At 36.3% G+C, this 19,961-nt stretch overlaps 1 protein-coding gene across 5 annotated transcripts in view; it reads left to right on the top strand.

The window, feature by feature from the left end:
- The window catches only part of ASPH (aspartate beta-hydroxylase), a 247,931-nt gene that overhangs the window by 184,335 nt on the left and 43,635 nt on the right, over positions 1 to 19,961 (top strand). For all 5 annotated transcript variants that reach the window (XM_079156072.1, XM_079156074.1, XM_079156073.1 and 2 more), the window contains 3 exons: positions 5,604 to 5,702; positions 8,015 to 8,104; positions 13,232 to 13,369. In XM_079156072.1, coding sequence (XP_079012198.1) covers positions 5,604 to 5,702; positions 8,015 to 8,104; positions 13,232 to 13,369 — 327 coding nt within the window. The remainder of the gene's footprint in view (positions 1 to 5,603; positions 5,703 to 8,014; positions 8,105 to 13,231; positions 13,370 to 19,961) is intronic.

Here is a 19,961-nt window from a genome sequence, read left to right as displayed (position 1 = left end):
AATGGCACATTATATATAGCATATTATACATAATATCATTATATATAGCATATTATATATTATAAATATTATATATAAATAAAAGCACTGTAAAGTGGTGCTTTGGGACCCATTATTAAGTTAAATATGAGTCACTTGAACAAAAGCACTATAATACTGCCACAGTTGATCTGGTAACCAAGAAGGCTACTGAGTGACCAATGGGTTGGTGGGGTACATAGTATGGATACATTGAACAAAAGGATGATTCAAGTCCCAGGCAGAAGACAGTGAAACCGTTCAATGTTTTATCATGTTAATCACAGTGTCACACAATTTAAATGTATTAAAGTTATGGGTTGTTTATTTCTGCAATTGTATAAATTGTTCATTTCTGTAATTTTCTATTCTATAATTTTTGATTCCACATTGGTTGACTATGGAAAATAAAACCCCATATTAAGAGTAGGGGGTAGGCACTGTGTATAATTTTTAATTCTAATAATGTGTCAGATAGTGTTTGAGGAGTAGAAATGTCAGAGTTTGTTGTTATTGTTATTGTCTGAGCTATGTTGTGTGTATTATGTGTGTGTGTGTGGATAGATTGATGGAGGGATGGATAGATAAATGTGGAAAGAAAGAAAGAGAATCTATATAATACTATTATTCTTGGTCTCAATCTAGGTATGTTAGTCAACTTTTTGTCACTGTGAACAAGATACCTGATAAAAACATTTTATAAAAAGAAAAGTTTATTTGGGTTCACAGTTTCAGAGGGTCAGCCCATGGTCATTAGACTCCATTGCTCTGGGCCTGAGGTGAGGCAGACTATCGTGGCAGAGGGACATGGTAAAAGAAAGCTGCTGAACTCATGACACCTATGAGGCAGGGAAAGGGAGGTTCCAGGGATGAAACACAAACCCCAAAGACATGCCCCCAGTGACATATTTCCTCATCCACACCTACCTGCCAGCAGTTACCACCAAATATGGTATTCCTTTCAAATTATTAATCCATCAAAGGGGTTAATCCACTGATCAGGTGGCAACTGAAATAACCTGATCATTTCACCTCTGAATATCCCTGCATTGTCTCATACACAAGCTTTCAAAGGACACTTCATCCAAACTCTAATACTAGGTTTCTTAGAAATTTTATAAGTCTTCTTGTTAATTTCAACTTGACAACACAACCTGCACCTTCATTTCACCTCCACCTACAACCGTAGTCGGCACAGTGCCTATGTGTAAAGAATCAAGCAGGGAGGGCAGCACTGTCAATTGCCCTGACTGCCTGGGCACCAGCCCTCCTGGTAGTGTTCATACAGGATGTGACACATGACTGTCCACTGTGCATGTAGAGGAGAGCCACAAGCCTGTTTCATACTCAGGATATTTCAGAGACAGAGATAAGTTCAGGTGCTTGGTGAATTTTTTACTCTCCATAGGATTATCTCATACAGTTACTAATCTGGACCTTTTATGACTTGATGCAATTTCTGCCCCCTTCCCCAGTCTCTTCATTGATTTTTCTTTTATAATTCCCTTTTGCTGTTCTTGGCTCACTATCCCTTTTTACTAACTTTCTCCTATACCTTGAATGCCTTCCCTCATTGTCTCCCATCTACCACTTCCTTGGTAAACTCCTATTCATCCCTAAGTGCCTTTCAGACCTTGCCCCTAGTCACATTCATGCCAGGATGAGTTATGTGCCCCTTCTCTACAGCTGCTTAACTACTGATGCCTCTCTAGCTACATTTAACCTCTTGTATTGTCATTGTCCTCTTGTGAATCTGTCTCCCTCACTTGTCTGAGAGAACCCAGAGAAAAGAGAGTATATCTCATTCCAATTTCTATGTCAGTGACCTAGAGTTCATTGTACTTTTTTTTATTTTTCTTTTTATTTATTTATTTATTTTTTAAATCATAAATTTACATAGGGCAATGTTGTTTGATTCATTCTGTTTTTTTTCCCTTTCCTCCCCACCCCTCCCACCCCTCTTTTCCCTCTATACAGTCCTTCCTTCCTCCATTCTTACCACCCTCCTTATCCCTAACCCTAAAACTAGCCCTAACCCTAACACTAACCCCTCCTACCCCCCATTATATGTCCTCATCTGCTTATCAGCAAGATCATTCGTCCTTTAGTTTTTTGACATTGGCTTATCTCACTTAGCATGATATCCTCCAATTTCATCCATTTGCCTGCAAATGCCATAATTTTATCATTCTTCATGGCAGAGTAATATTACATTGTATATATATGCCACAGTTTCTTTATCCATTCATCAATTGAAGGCCATCTAGGTTGGTTCCACAATCTGGCTATGGTGAATTGAGCAGCTATGAACATTAATGTGGCTCTATCTCTGTAGTATGCTGATTTTAAGTCCTTTGGGTATAGGCCAAGGAGTGGGATAGCTGGGTCAAATGGTGGTTCCATTCCAAGCTTTCTGAGGAATCTCCATACTGCTTTCCAGAGTGGCTGCATTAATTTGCAACCCCACCAGCAATGTATGAGTGTACCTTTTTCCCCACATCCTCGCCAACACCTATTGTTGCTTGTGTTCTTGATAATCGCCATTCTAATTGGAGTTAGATGAAATCTTAGGGTAGTTTTGATTTGCATTTCTCTTATTACTAGAGATGTTGAACATTTTTTCATATATCTGTTGATCGCTTGTACATCTTCTTCTGTGAAGTGTCTTTTCATTTCCTTAGCCCATTTGTTGATTGGATTATTTGTATTCTTGGTGTAGAGTTTTTTGAGTTCTTTATAGATTCTGGAAATTAGCACTCTATCTGAAGTATGTGTGCAAAGATATTCTCCTACTCTGTAGGCTCTCTCTTCATATTACTGATAGTTTCCTTTGCTGAGAGAAAGCTTTTTAGTTTGAATCTATCCCAGTTGTTGATTCTTGCTTTTATTTCTTGTGCTATGGGAGTCCTGTTAAGGAAGTCTGATCCTAAGCCAACAAGTTGAAGGTTTGGACCTACTTTTTCTTCTATAAGATGTAGGGTCTCTGGTCTGATTCCGAGGTCCTTGATCCATTTTGAGTTGAGTTTTGTGCAGGGTGAGAGATAGGGGTTTAATTTCATTCTGTTGCATATGGTTTTCCAGTTTTCCCAGCACCATTTATTGAAGAGGCTATCTTTTCTCCATTGCATATTTTTGGCACCTTTGTCTAGTATGAGAAAATTGTATTTATTTGGGTTTGTGTCCATGTCCTCTATTCTGTACCATTGATCTACCTGTCTATTTTGGTACCAATACCATGCCGTTTTTGTTACTATTGCTTTGTAATAGAGTTGAAGATCTGGTATTGTGGTACCCCCTGCTTTGCTCTTTCTACTGAGGATTGCTTTAGCTATTCTGGGTTTCTTATCGTTCCAGATGAATTTCATAATTGCTTGCTCTATTTCTGTGAGGTATGTCATTGGGATTTTATTTGGAATTGCATTGAATCTGTAGAGCACTTTTGGTAGTATGGCCATTTTGACAATATTAATTCTGCCTATCCAAGAACATGGAAGATCTTTCCATCTTCTAAGGTTTTTCTTTAATTTCTTTCTTTAGTGTTCTGTAGTTCTCATTGTAGAGGTCTTTCACCTCTTTTGTTAGATTGATTCCCAAGTATTTTATTTTTTTCGATGCTATTGTGAATGGGGTAGTTTTCCTAATTTCTCTTTCTGAAGATTCATCACTTATGTATAAAAAGTGCCTAGTAAATGATTCAATTTGTTAATGACTTGAGATGGTGACTTTGTGCCTGCAGTAGGCAGAAATGTCATCTGTGTGACTATAATAATTAAAATAATCCCTGTATGGATATGCTGGCGGAAGCATGATCTGTGTCAATTCTCTTCAATTCTGGAGGTATGGAATACTGAGCTCTGCTAAGCATCTAGCATGAGGTCAGTGCTGGGGAAAATGCAAAAAAAGGCAGAGCCTGCACTTTCAGAGATCTAGTTAGGAAGAAAAGTCCACCACGTTCCCATCTATGCACTGAGTACTGAAATCTTGAGAACCCCTTGTATGCTGGCCATGGGGATAAATGGAACAGACACAATCCCTATAGAGCTGACATGTTACTCAGGGAAGAAAAAATGTAATAGGTCAGATGGTGATGATGAATGCAAGAAGAAAAATAAAGCAGGAGAATGAAATTGGAGGATGACTCGTGATGGGGGTGGTGGGATCAGGGGTGGTTTACTGAGGTGGTGACCTTTGAGCAAGGGTTCCTTCATCCAGGTAAGGGAGCAAGCTGTCTGGTTATCTGAGGGATGAGTGTTTGAGGCAGAGTACTATGAGTGCAAATGTCCTGAGGTAGAGGTGCCCTTGGCTTGCTGTGAGAAGCAAGGAGTCCAGCATGCCTCAGAGGGGCAGGGGCAAGAGTGGAGTCCAGGGAAGTGAAGAAGAGCCCAAGGGAGGCCTTGGCAGTTGTTCCTAAAACTTTGTCCTTTCACTCAGTGGAATGGACTAGAGGAAGGACACGATCTGACTTGGGATAAGCAAGTTCCTCAGGGATCCACATGGGATATGGACTGCAGGAGTGCAGAGGACCTGCAGTCAGGAAGTACCAATAAGAAGATCAGGGAGAGATGATAAAGCCCAGACCAGGGAGGCATCAGTGAGGAAAGTGACAATTGTTATGATTTTGAATATACTTTGAAGGTCCTGGCTGACTTATGAATGGATGAGGTTCAGGACCTGACCTAAGTTGGAAACACTGAAGTACAGGCAGTGTGCACCATGTAGATTCAACAAGGTGTGATGTCCCCTCTATGCACATGCTACCTCTGTAGGTCCTCTTGGTGTCTGTGACTTCCTCTTTCTACTTGGGATCAAGAGTGAAAAGGAGAGACAGCACGTGTATCTTTTCTGTACATCCACCTGACTCAAACCTTCATCTGTCTCTTGTTCTATAAATTAGTTTGTGTAAGCATCTTCACAAGTTGAATGTTCTTTGATTTGTCATTGCTAATAATTAAAGGCACTTGCATAATTTATCATTAAATCCTAATAGATACATATAATAATAAATAATAATATTGTTTGAATGAAATAGTTGCCTGGGTTTTGTCACAGAATACTGGACTTGCTCACCAACTTTATCCTCAGTGCTTAAAACAGTCTGGGCACTCAAATTTTTGTTGAATTAATAGGTCCTTATATATTATGAATGCAAACCTAAATTTTCTCTTAATTAAGACAGTGAATAAGGCATGTTATATAAAGCAACCTATAATAGCCATTTATAGGTGGCTTCAAACATAGCAAATTTAAAACAATTTTCCCTATTCACTAAAAAAAAAATGAAATCATATCAATTGACACATATTTTGCTGATTTGCATTGTTAAAGCAATGCTTCAGCAGGTATTGCCGTTTCATTCATTTCTTTATTCTTGAAGAACCAATATGTAAATGTGAAAAGTACATTGAGTTGAGAGGAAATAGGGCTATTGAAGTTTAATGACTTCAGTGAGACAAAATGTCATAGTGTTTTCAGCTATAACATCATAATCCAGTTCAAGTACAGCAAAACTAATTAAAATTTGTTTTGACAGTCATTTTTGCAATTTGTAGTCTATCACAATAGCTTTTTGTTTTCTTTGAGTTCAGGTACTGAATGTGACACCTAATGATGGCTTTGCTAAAGTGCATTATGGCTTTATCCTGAAGGCTCAGAACAAGATTGCTGAGAGTATTCCCTATTTAAAGGTAACTGTCATTGCTCTTCCTCTCTTTTCATCTTGTGATTCTTTTGAGTCATTTGGACATCCTTGATTATGCCTTGTAGATTGATTGGCATGCACGGTTGAGGCTTTTCATCATCAGAATGTACCCCCTCTGACCATGGCATTCACAGGCAGCATGAACCACCACCATAATTATAGGAATACCAAGCATGTGAACAGAGACTATTTGGAAAAGACTTGGTGAAAAAAACCTCTAAAACTGAAGCTGATACATTGCTTTTTTTCTTTTTTTCTCCCCTCTTGAATGCAGATTGAACCCATGGGTGCTCCACCACTGAGCCACACCACCAGACCTTTTTATTTTTTATTTTGAGACAGGGTCTTATCTCACTAAGTTACCCAGGCTGTCCTTGAACTTGTGACCCTCCTGCTTCAGCCTCCCTAGTTGGTGGGATTACAGTAATGCACCACCATAACATGCTGTGGCAAAAAATGATTGATGCAGTATTTTAAAATATGGACAATGCAGTAAATGTGTCTTTTATAAGTTAATTATATATTATGTCTACCCTGAACAGGGCTAGTGTTGCCTATAAAAAGTGAAGTAACAAATGCAGTTTCAATAGGCCAACCACCCCTCCAAAAGCCTATATGATAGCTAAAAATACTAAAATAAAAATAAGCCATATTTTTTTCTTACCCATCTAACTGAATCCTTGTGAATTCACCAGAATCGTATTTGGTCTACTCAGGACTGTGCAACAGAATTTTCTGCCATGATGAAATTTATGTTATCTGTGCTGTCTCCTATAGTGGCCACTAGATATATGTGACCTCTGAACACCTAAAATTTGGTATTGTGACTGAGAAAGTGAATTTTAAATTATATTTAGGTTTAATTACTTTTGATTTAAATAATTGCACATGGATAATAGCTACCACATTTAACATGTTGCTGATGGAATCACTATAAACATTTTCCATAGTAGCATTGTTCACTTCTGTGATCTCTTTCTTTCACATGAGTCCAGTCAGATTCCAAACAGTAACCCACTGATTGCAAATAGTTTGTGTGTTCTATTTGGCCAGAACAGTTCTATTGCAAACAATTCTAATTGCTTGCCTGATTTGAGAATTTGGACATTTTGTATCATTGTGCAGATTTCTAATCTCTTTTGAAAAGTCATATCTGGCCCCCAACCCTGGGATACAGAGCTAAGCAGTGATCCCCCTTAAGATGGCCTATGCCTCTTATCTGACCCAGCTGTCACAGGGCCTCTGTAAACTTTTTCATTCCTTGCCAGGGTCCTACAGGGTTTCTTGCAGGGTCCTTGCAGGGTCCTGCAGGTTTCTCTGATTTAAAATGCTCTTTTGGTTTGACCTAGGAAAACCTGATGGTAGTCTCCCATCTTCAGAGACAGAGAAGCAAAACCCAGCATGGTTAGTTCACAAACAAGAATGTTTGTGTGCCAGTCAGTCTGTTACTTGCTAATTTTCAATATTATGCAAATAAAATTTCTTCTTAGTGAAAGATAATGGGTTTCTTGTGAAGAGGCCTCAAAGATGCAGATTTTTAGAAAAGAAGTCCTTGACATTTAAATATTTTAACACTTGTCCTTCTTTTGATTTTCTAGATTCATTTTCTTGCTTTAATATTTTCTCTTTTCTCTTTCTCTCTCTCTTTTTTTGGAACATAAATTTCATTTTCAATCCTGTGTGGGAGATGGAAGAAATCTGCTAAATGTTTTAGAATAGGAATTATTTAATAAAAAAATTACCACTTTAAAATCCAAATTTGTTTTAATACTTCCGTTTGTTTCATAAAAAGTCTCATTAAAAAGTCATGATGCATTTATTTTGAGAAGAAATAAATATTACTTGCAGTTGGGCCGCCATCACTTCAGACATGAGAAATTAAACATTTTGATTTGGGAATAAAAAGACACTAGACGACATATGGTCAGATTTAGAAAGCAAAATAAATGTGAGAGATACCAAACCACAGAAATTATTTGGAATATTAAAATGTGATTGTTCCCATACAGTGGTACATAAAATAGTATACTAATTTTATGAACTATTCAGTACTAATTAATGATGGATTATTGCTAAATTTAGCTTTCTGACCCCCTTTTATTTTTGCATTGTAAATATTAACCAGTAACCTCATTGCCAAATGTTAATATTGAGATGAAATTTTGGTTCTTCAGCTTTCCTATATGACATACAGCTTTCCTGCATTCCATATTTCATATGTGGGGAAATTTATATAAGTCAAGGAATGAAATCTGGTATTTAATTTTGGCACAAATACTAACACTGTTCTTTCTACAGGAAGGAATAGAATCCGGGGATCCAGGCACTGATGATGGGCGATTCTATTTCCACCTAGGAGATGCCATGCAGAGGGTCGGGAATAAAGAGGTAATGGGTTTGTGACTTCTCCTTCTCCTGAATAGAAGAGGGAATGTCTAGAATGTTGACATTGATAATACACTGCTAAAAACAGTGATTTAACTATTCAACTATTTAAACTGTGTTTGAAACAACCCAACGACTCCAGGTTAATCATGTGAAGGATTTTTGAGATTTGACTTTTATAGTTTCTTTCAAACAATCAGCTAAATAATCACAAGAACAGTCTCTAAATTGGTTGTGTATGTGTGATCACTTACACATGTGTAGACAGAAAGCATGTTTGTATGTATCTGTCTTTGTATATGTTTGTATCTGTGTAGAGAGATGTTGCCTTAGAAAAGAACCTTTAAAAATGTAAAATGAAGAAATGTTTCTGAAACTGTTTAAATTTTTTAATATTTTAATAGTTTGTCTAGATTAAGTTTTGTTTTATTTTGAAATTTTAAAAGTAGTCTTTGTTCTGCTGATCCCTGAGCGCACTGATCCTAATGGTTAATAAACATTTAATAAAGTTTAAGATGAAAATTTGTAGCTAGGGTAATAATAGGTACTGACACAAAAGAATGGTGTAAATACAAGAAATTATGTGTTTTCTTTGTGATTATTTGTTTTTTCTTGAATATAGTTGTCAACTTTTGTAAATATAATATTGGACCGTCCATCTTGATGTCTTATACATAAATTTCAAACCCCTCTTGCCATCCATCACAAATGATGTGGCAAAGCCCACCTCTCCTGTCCTGCACTGTTGAAGAGGTTCTAGGCTTAGCTGTTCTTAGAGTCAGTGAATGAATGAAAAGGCAAAGTGAGGCACTGAATCTTTGTAACTGTTGCATTCCAAATTTGCATTAAAGTGTCATCTAAGGATAACACAGCTTTAGATTTCTAAAATTAATAAGGTCATAGGACTGTTTGGACATCTGGGGACTCAGAGAAGCAAGGGGGTTTGTGACAAAGCAATCGCCTCCTAAAGGCATGAACAAATTTGTGGTACTAGTGCTTTGGATAATTGACAGTTTTCAGTATACATTTCTATTAATCTGTACCTTTCCCCCTCTAACCTGCTGATCAATCAGCTAAAATAGAATGAGACAGTAGAGTGAAGAAAAAGAAGGGAGAAGAAATTGCTGATTACTAATCACTTTTTCATTCCTTCACTCTTTTAGATGTATACGGTCAGTATCTTCTTTGAATTAAAGGAATAAGAAAGATTTTGCTACATTATCTAACACTGGATAAGTGTTCATGTCTGACTACTATAAATATGATTGTCACTGATTAATTTATCTTTGAACATTTCAGAGTCTAGGCAAAGATAGATAAAAGAAGTCTGATTTATCTCACATCTTAGATAAAAACAGCCCTTACTTCAAGGACAAAGAATTCACTACTAACCACTTGTGAAGGGCTTGGTATTTGAACCCACGGGACTATTCTAACAGCTTAATTGTCATTAATATGCAAAGATCAATGCAGTTCTTGAGTTTAAAATGTTCAGAAGGACTCATGCTCACAGGAGAACAGAGACAAGCCTGTAGAAGTCCATTTGATATTTCCGATACTGGGTGTTGAATCTCCATTTCTGAGTTTGCATATTAAGAAGCAAACACGCTAAATATTGTTATGCATAGAGCCCTGCTCCAGCTGAGAGAGGGTGAACACATAAGAAGCAAACCCATAGCTGAAAAATGGCCTTAGGAAAATCTTCGTGGGAATGGACAGGAGTCACGCAGCCATTTAGCATCAAGGGTTCCTGGTATTTCCATGGCTTCTAAATTCACATTCCTATATAGTCTCATTCTCCAGGTCCAGATTCATATATTTATCACCTGCTTATTGTCACCTCACAGATATCACACAGACAACTCACTGGTCTTTTTCTAAGCTGTTTTCCCCCTCAGTTCTAACTCTCATTCCATGATATTGCCAACATCCAAGGATCAAGATTTGAGTCAGATTTTTCCCTCTCTCCCCTCAGTCTAGTCCAGGGGAGACCTGGGATTGGCTTTCTGAGCTCTTTGACAGCCATTTCACTCTCCCTCCCATGCATGGGTGTTAATTCATGAGTGTCTCCTCCTACCTGAGTGACAGCTATAAGTACCTGGCCATTGTTTCTTGCTTCAGTCTCACTTTTTTTCTAGGCTATCCTGTGCTCAAAAAACCTGTGATGCACAATGAAGTCCCTTTGCACACAGTGGCATTTATAATCCTCCACAGGCAGGTTGCAACCAGCTGCTCTCACCAAGAGTGTGTTTCCCAATCCCTCAGTGTAGCACATCAGAGACAGAGCAGGCCCAGCTGGCCCAGTGGCAGGCCCATTGCACAGACATGGCCCAGGTTTTTCTGAGTTCGTGTGGGTGTGAGAGAAAACCACGCACAGCAATAATTCCATAAAAGTAGAGATGATACTGGTGTAAAACACATTTAAGAAAATAACCCCGGTGGTTTTACTATTTCATATGTTTTCTTTTGCGGTGCCAGGAATGGAACCCAGGGCTTCACACGTGCTGGGCAAGTGCTTTATCACTGGGCTACATTCTCAGCCCCTACTATCTATTTTAGTCATTCCCATTAGATGTATATGATTCCTGATAAAATATGAAATAGTGAGGAGGAAATTTTCAGAGATTTCTAAATTGATTTTCTATTTTCTAGCAATTTTTATTGTAAAGGTGTTTTAGATATTTAGAAAACAATAAATATGAATTCACTGGGTCCCCTATATATCAATGAAAGCAATTTTTTAAAACTCCTGACATGTCATTTTCGTGATTTGGTTCCTCCCAAATGTTAAGTGACAGAAGAGTGCGAAATGTAGGGTCCTGTTTGACGCAGGTATACTTACTCCAAGTGCTAGAACAGACATTCTGGACAAACATGCTATTGTTAAGTGGAAGGACTTGCCCAGGCATCCTGCAGTGAGGACTGAAAACCCTAGGCAGAGCAGGCTCCTGAACCAGAGCTTCACTGTTTGCTGTTTTGGTTTTCCTATAATTACTTATGCTTAGTCCTTAAAATGAATGACTGATGACTCAAAATTTAATGACTTGTCAGACTTTCCAAAATATCATCTATTATACTTAATATTGCTATTCACTTTAACACCAAAAAATAAAAGGTTTAGGAAACAAATCCTAAATTCAATTTGGACAAAACCACACAGTCAAATTAACCTCAAACGTAAGTGGAATGAGCCATTTTAACTTTCTGATTTTTAAGGAAACTCTCCTACAACTTATATGTACCTCAAGGAAAATACATAACAAAGATTAAAATGTATGTTTTAATTGGAGATATTAATAAGAAAGATAATTAAATAAAAACATCTCTTGATAACTCTTTTTTTTTTTAATGATGCAAATATAGAAGGAGAGTTAAACAAACTGGCAGGAGCCCTGGATTCTAGTACAGATATATAAATCTCAGTTTCCACATTTTTAAGATGGAATACTTGAACAGATCAAATGAGATTGCACATATAAAAGGGTCAACTGAAAAGTGCTATTGAAAATATAAGGTAGCATTGCTATCACCCTTCACCTTTCTAGCAAGAAAAAATTTGAAATATGAATGTTCATAGGCTTTTAAAAATTAATACTTTTATATCTAAATTAGGTCTGTAGTTTTGTGAAGAAAATATTTAAGCCGGTACTAAGTGCCTTTTTATTGATCAGAATATATATTTGAAATCATTCTTCAAAAGCTATCAGTGGATCAGATTTGTAGAAATGAATGGGATAATATTCAGTGCAGCACTAGGAAAACCTTCCATGCCAAAGACAATGGGGCATGCATGTGGGGGAGGGGTAGCATATGGGAGGACCACTTGGGAGCATATGGCTGACTGGGGGGTCTTTTAGAGGAGCCATATGGAGCAAGGCACTCCACAGCCAGTGGTCCCTGAAAAGGCTTGTCTTCTAAGAGGCCAGTTGTATCATGTTACAGCCAGCCTAGAGCCACAGATGCTGTCCCTTATGGCAGAAAAATTATATACATTAGGAGCAAAAATTCCTTTCTTAAAAATCTAAAATGGGCTATCATTATATTTTTTTGTCAACTCAGAACAATGTTTCCTTTCTTTTTGCTTAATTTATACTCTGTCACCCTGGAATAGATGGAGTGGCTTTCTTAAATGTGGACACGGAAAGAAAGTACACATGAAAAGAAATCATTCTCCATTTTGGCATCCCAGCTCTGTAAATGCAAGTGTCTTTGAAGTAATCATTAAAGTCTTAGAGCAAAACAATAATAAAACTAATGAAATGAAAGCTAAAATATAAGCATAATCTTCTCTGGTGTCTTAAGTTACTTATCCGTTTAACGAATGGTCCTAGTCCTAGAGTGTGCTAGGTGCTCGTGTCAGACAAAGCGTGTGGGGAAATGAGTCATCCAGTATTCACAGAGCTTACAGCTCGAGTGAAATAAAATACATGTGTTCATTTATACAAAAGGTCATAATCAGAAACTCAGTGCAATAGTAGTATTTTCACCAGATCTCAACAGATTTGGGTACTTAATAGGCAAGCTTTTATTTAAATATGTCAAAGTACAGACAGTCCCCAACTTAAGGTGGGTGGACTCAAGATCTTTCAACTTTATGTTGATGTAAAAGCCATATATGTTCACTAGAAACTCTATTTCAAATTTTGATCTTTTCCCAGGCTAGAGATGTGTAGTACAATGTTCTCACCATACTGGACAGTGACAGCAAACTACAGATCCCAGTCATCCATGAAACCTCAAAGAGGAACAGTCAACACTTTACAGTGAACTGTGTTGCTAAACTACAATGTTCTGTAGATTAGGTGGATTAAATACATTTTCAACTTAGAGTATTTCCAACTTGCAATGGATTTAATAGTGCATAACTCTATTATAAAACTAGGAGCATGTGTCTGTCTTTTCCTTCCTTCCTTCCTTAATTTCTTCCTCAGGGTCTCTCTATGTTGCCCATGTGGGTCTCAAACTCCTGGTCCAAGCAATCATCCACCTCAGCCTTCCAAGTAGCTGGGACAACAGGCATGTGCCACTGTACTAGTTTATAATACTTTACTTTTAATGTCTGAATCTGAAAATTAATTTAAACATTTTGTTTGAAGAGTAGTGTGAAGCACAGTCTTTCTGTTCTTTCAGGCCTACAAGTGGTATGAGCTGGGGCACAAGAGAGGACATTTTGCATCTGTCTGGCAGCGCTCGCTCTACAACGTGAATGGTTTGAGAGCCCAGCCCTGGTGGACCCCAAGGGAGACAGGCTACACAGAATTAGTGAAGGTGAATGTTAACTTAGTATTGTCCTTACCTGATTTCTTGCCTATTTCCTGCTCAAAATCAGAATGTTAATCATGGAAAGAAATGTCAGGGAGAGGATGCATTTTATTTCCAGTAATATTTTCAAAAACTCGTAAAAAAAAAAAAAAAAAAAAAAAAAAAAAAAAAAAAAAAAAAGGATCTCTTCATCCCCTTGGCTAAAGGTATTATTTATAGGATAAAATAGGGAATTTATTTAGAACAGTGATTCTCAAACTTTTTAGCCTCAAGATTCCCATATGCTATTAAAAATTATTTAGCAGACAAGGAATTCTTGTTTATATAGGTTTTATCTGCCCATGTAATCTTTAGAATTTAAGACAAATAAAATTTCATTTTTATGTATGAATTCTTCAAAAATAACAGTAACAGTAACAGTAATTACTGGTTAATATAAATAACTTTTTTACAAAATAATTATATTTTCAAAACAAAATATAGTGAGAATATTGGAATCATTTTTATTTTTTATTTGTTTTAATTAATTATATATGACAGTAAATGTACTTTGATATATATTCTATATATAATGGAGTATAATTTCTCATTCTTCTGGTTATACATGATATAGAATACCACAGGTCAGATAGTCATATATGTACACAGGGTAATAATGTCTGATTCATTCTACTGTCCTTCCTATCCCCATACCCCCGGCCCTCCCTTCAATTCCTCTACCTAATCTAAAGTAACTCTATTCTTCCCTAACTCCCCCACCCCATTGTGAATTAGCATCTGCATATCAGAAAACATTTGGCTTTTGGTTTTTTGAGATTAGCTTATTTTGCTTAGCATCATATTCTCCAGCTCCATCCATTTACCAGCAAATGCCATATTTCATTCTTCTTTAAGGCTGAATAGTATTCCATTATATATATCTATAGATATATCACATTTTTAAAGTCCATTCATCTGTTGAAGGGCACCTAGGTTGTTTCCATAGTTTATCTATTGTGAATTGAGCTGATATAAACATTGATGTGGCTGTGTCACTCCTTTGGGTATAAATCAAGAAATGGGGTAGCTGGGTCAAATAGTGGTTCCATTCTAAGTTTTCTGAGGAATCTCCATTCTGCTCTCCATAATTGTTGCACCAATTTGCATTCCCACCAGCAATGTATGAGTGTACCTTTTTCCTCACTTCCTCACCAACATTTATTGTTGTTTGTATTCTTGATAACTGACATTTTGACTGGGGTAAGATGAAATCTTACAGTAGTTTTGATTTATATTTTTCGAATTACTAAAGATGGAATTCTTTTATATTTTTACAAATCTTTTTAAAATATTGGATTCATAGGAACTGGGAATATTCTCTTATCTACTTCACACATACATTAGAGCTCTGATATTATACATCATGTATCCTCTGGAAAGTTCCACTGTGTATCTGTGCTGAAATGAACATGAAAAGAGAAAAGAACATCTTTGTATTATTTGGAAAATAGTTTTGATCTTTCCAATGCTCCTCAAAGAATCTAGGGAACCACCAGGTGTCCCTGGACCATGCTTTGAGAACCATTGATCCTGAGGCTATGGAAAGAAAAAAAGTTATAAATATTTTTAGAAAATGTTGTAGCAGATATGTAGGATAGGGAAACCAATTCTAACAACTTAATAACTATAAAATGGAATTTTTTTATGTTGGTAAGTTAAATTTTAACTTTTAACCATTTGCTTTGTGATTTCGGTAAGTAGGTGGTCAGAAATTTACTTTTGCTCATTCTTCTTAGATGCATTAGTAAAATGGGACTCATAGTTAATTTACTCATTGTTTTAATAATATTATTTTCTACTCAAAATGTAAAAATGTCATATACATATACATAACCTAAGGGTTAGATGGGCTTCTGTGTGTTGACCTCAGAAATCTGCCATTTATACATGGTTTGTAGGAGATAATTTATAGAATATTTATATAATGTTTGTGGAAGATGTTATTATTGATTTTAAACAGTTTATTTTACTGTTTATGGGAAGGAAGCAGGAAGGGAAGGAGTGGCAAAATATTGGTAATTCTAGAATCAGTGTGATAGATAAGTCCACATTATTATACTCTTCTTTCTACCTTTGGGTATATGTTTAAAAATTTTCACAATTTTTTGTGAAAGAGCATCTTCTACAACATGTAATGTATCTTCAAAACCCATAAGACTTCACTGATTAATTGGTCTACTTGGAGAAAAGTTGCAATGTACTTATATCAAATTGGTCTTATTTAACTATGTTTATTCTACATTTCATTATAAAATTAGACTTTATAATTATCTCAATCCACATATTAAAATAGGTTGCCATCACTTAGGCTTTGAATACTTTAAAGATAAGAAAACCATGATATGATGACTAAATATAAAGGTTAATCTCAAGACACTCCATATCCAAAGCAGACATAGCACAGGAAGAGCATCTTCCTTGATAAATCTGCTGCACTTAGCACTGTCAGTGATTCTGTTCCTTTGTAACATTCCACCTTCCCTCAGATCAAATCACACTGAACTCTTTTGATTCTTCTCCCCCATTTTTCCAAGTCTCTTTGTGAGTTTGCTTCCTTGCTAATAGTTTTTAGGATGCTTCCAAATTCAAGTAACAGGAACGAAAATCAAACCTGGCTTGAACAACTAGGATCTTTATTGATTCACATAAATAGAAGCCTAATGGTAGGACAGGCTTTGGGGTAGTATAATGGGGAGAGATTTTCTTGGCTCTACACTTTCACTTTCGTCAGCTTTGTCCTGTGCTGGCTGCCAGCAGTTGGATAGCATTGTTGAGCCACCATGCCAACCCTAAATGCCTTTTAGAAACCTCCTAGGAGACCCGTTCCTATTGATAATTACCATATCATGTGGGCATTCATTGTTACAAAGGAGTCTGAGACCCCAAGTAGTAGATGGCAACAATCTTCCAGAAAGAAAGAGAAAGTATCTCTCCACCAACCTAGGAGCAGTACTTTCCTTTATTCTGAGCCGCTCTCAGTCAACTTATGTCAGTAACTCTGGATCAGTTACTGGCAAGGGGCTCTGAGGTAATCCTTAAGCCAGCCAACAGGTTATCCCCAGGGAGCCAGGATAGGATCAGCTTCTTTTTAATTGAATAACCTATCAGGGGCAGATGGGCACCCCAACAAAGTCAGGATTCTGTTAAGAAGAAGGAAGAGGCATAAAGGAAGTTGAGGACAAAGCTGACATTTCAGGATCCTTGTGTGTGCACTTGGACCCAAATATTGTTCTTGTTTTCTCTCCTTTTTTTTCTTTCATTCATTTTCTAAGAAGTCTTCTGCATGTGGTTCATCTGCTGAGAAATTTTTTGTTACAACTATGCTACCCAAATAGGCGACCCAAACACTTCTTTGTGTTTTATCTACAGATAAATTAACTTACAATGTAAACTCCTGGCTGGTATTCTTTTCCAACTTTATGTTGGTCAGGGTCTTGAGTCCATTTGGGATTCTATAGCAAAATGCCATTACTGGGTGGCTTATGAGCAACATAAATGTATTCCTCAGGAATCTGGAGACTGAGAAATCCAAGATCCAAATGCCAGTAGATTTAATGTCTAGTGAGGGCTTCCTTTCTGCTACATATATGGTGGCCTTCTCTCTCTGATGAGAACTTGCTTCCTGCTTCATAGATGGTGCCGTTTCTCTGTATCTTCACATGGAGGAAGAAGAGAGGAAGCTCTCTGCATAGTATTGAAATAAATTTAGTGGAAATGTCCATCCAAATGATGAATAATAGACAAATATGGCATATTTTTCACAATTGCAATAAAAAAAATGAAGCACTGGTTCCTAGTAGAATGTGGATGGATCTTAAAAACATGAAACTAAGTGAAGGAAATCAGTCACAAAGACCACATATTACATGATTGTATTCATATGAACTGTCCTATTTAGGCAAATTCATAAAGAGAAAGAAGTTTGGCATTTTCCAGAGTGTGAAAGATTGGGGTAAAGGGGAGTAACTGCTAATGGCTAAGGGGTTACTTTAAAATTAAAGTAAAATTAAAATTTTAAGGTTAAATTTTAAAATTAAGTAAGGTTGTTGGTTGTACAGCTCTGAATATACCAAAAAACACTGAGTTGTAAAAGGTAATTGAGTGAATTTTATGGTTCATGAATTATATCTCAATAAGGCTGTTAAAAACAGGCAACTATCTATCAAAATGCTAATGACATTCTTCACAGAACTGGGAAAAACCATTTCAATATTCATTTGGACAAATAAAAGACCGAGAATAGCCAAAGCAATTATAAGTAAAAAGAGAACAATGTGGAAGAATCATAATACCTGATTTCAAGTTATACTACAGAGCTATGGTAACAAAAACTGCATTGTATGGTATAAAAACAGATATAGAGGCCAATGAAACAGAATAGAAGACGCAGAGACAAATCCACAAGGATGCAGTCATCTGATCCTTGACAAAAATGCCAAAAACATACGTTAGATAAAAGATAACCTTTGTAACAAGTGACACTGGGAAACTGGTTATCCATTTTGTAGAAAAATGAGACTTTTCTCTCACCCTGCACAAAAATCAACTCAAAATGGATGAAAGACCTAGGAATTAGACTAGAATCTCTCCAACTCCTAGAAAAAAACTTAAGATTAACACTCCAGCACACAGACACAGGAAACAATTTTCCCAATAAGACCTTTAAAACTCAGAAAATAATGCCAAGGGTTAATAAATGGGATGACCTCAAAAAGTTTCTGCACAGCAAATGAAGAGAAAAATGAAGAGAAAACCTACAGAATGAGAGAACATTTTTACTAGCTACTTTTCTGACTGAGGATTAATATCCAGAATATACAAAGAACCCAAAAACTTAACACTAAAAAGTCAAATAGCCTAATTAATTAATTGGCAAATGAACTAAACAGATGCTTCTCAAAAGATGAAGTACAAATGGCCAACAAATATATGAAAAATGTTCAACATCATTAGCAGTTAGGGAAATGCAAATCAAAACTACACTGAGATTTCTTCTTATTTCAGTCAGAATGGCAGTCATCAAGAATATCAACAGTAATGAGCACTGAAGAGAATGTGAGGAAAAAGGAACACTTGTACTTTGTTAGTGGAATTATAAATTAGTACAACCACTATGGAAATCAGTATGGAGTTTCCTCAAAAGACCAGTAATAGACCACCATATAGTTCATCTATACCACTCCTTAATATTTATCCTAAAGAATTAAAATCAGTATACTACAGCAATATAGCAAAACAATTCACACAAGCCAAACTATGGAATCAGCCTAGGTGTCCATCAACAAATGGCAGGATAAAGAAAATGTGAGATATATATATCTCATTTTGTGTGTGTGTGTGTGTGTGTATACACACACATACATATACACAATGTAGCTTTATTTAGCCATTAAAAATAAAAATTATGTCATTTGCTTGGAAACAGATGGAACTTGAGAACATTATATTATGTGAAATAGGACAAACTTAGAAAGTCAATGGTTATATGTTTTCTCTCATATTTAGAAGCTATAGAGGAAAAAGGAAAAGAAGGGGTGGGGTGGTGAAATCTCATGAAAATCAAAGGGAAATCAGAAAAGTAGAGGAAAGAGACTATGGGGAGGAAGGAGGGGAGAGAGATGGGAAATTATATGGGCCACATTATATTGTTATATTGTGAGCATGTACAAATATGTAACAACAAAACCCACCATTATGTACAACTATGTAGCACCAATTAAAAATATGGAAAAAAATAACTAAAAATGAAAATAAGCAACCGTGATAATATGTGATAGTTCAAATATGTTTAAAGTAAGTAGGTTTCTGCAGTTTGTTGAAGAACCTAACTTAATCATCTCTAAAACAGTACAAGGGAAACAGCTCAGAACCTGTGCTCCATAGCCACATTACCTGGTTTGATTTCTGGTTTATTACTTATGACCTATGTGGCAATGAGTATATCCTTCATGTTTCAGCTCATTATCTGCAAAATGCCTATAATAAACTTAATTATTGTTATATTCTGATGATTATAGTTTTATTACCTTGTTTTCACAGAAAAAAAAAATATTTTCTAACTTTTAAAATATGACCTGGAAAGTCAAGTTTTAAGTAGTACATATGATTGAAATAGTAACATAATTACAAACATTATTAAATGCTGCTTATCTGCCATCCATGTGTTGAACATTTTTATATGTAATATTTCTAATCTTAAAAGCAGCTCTAAAAGATAGGTATTCTTGTACCCATTTATATATGAGTAAAGTAGGGATTAGAAAAGTTAAGAAATTTAATTAAGGTCCTGTACTTAATGATGACAGGGTTGGTTTTTGTTCTCAAATTCCATTCTGTTGCTGGTACTCCATAGCTGCCCTCAGAGTTACTGGTGTTTTTGCTCTTAGATCTTGTGTCCTCCTTTTTGCTAATTAAGTGATTCAAAATTCTGTTTAGTTGAGCTTCTTGATTTCAGCCCTGCCAGTTTCAAACTTTACTTCAGAAGAAGAGTTAGGCCTTGATGTAAATCACAGGGTCCTCAGCATCATGGCGTCTCAGTCCGTGTGACAGGCTGTGTTTA

This window comes from Sciurus vulgaris, assembly GCF_902686455.1.
Source record: "Sciurus vulgaris genome assembly, chromosome: 1".
Taxonomy (NCBI): Eukaryota; Metazoa; Chordata; class Mammalia; order Rodentia; family Sciuridae; genus Sciurus; species Sciurus vulgaris.
This window is presented reverse-complemented; position numbering and strand designations above follow the sequence as displayed.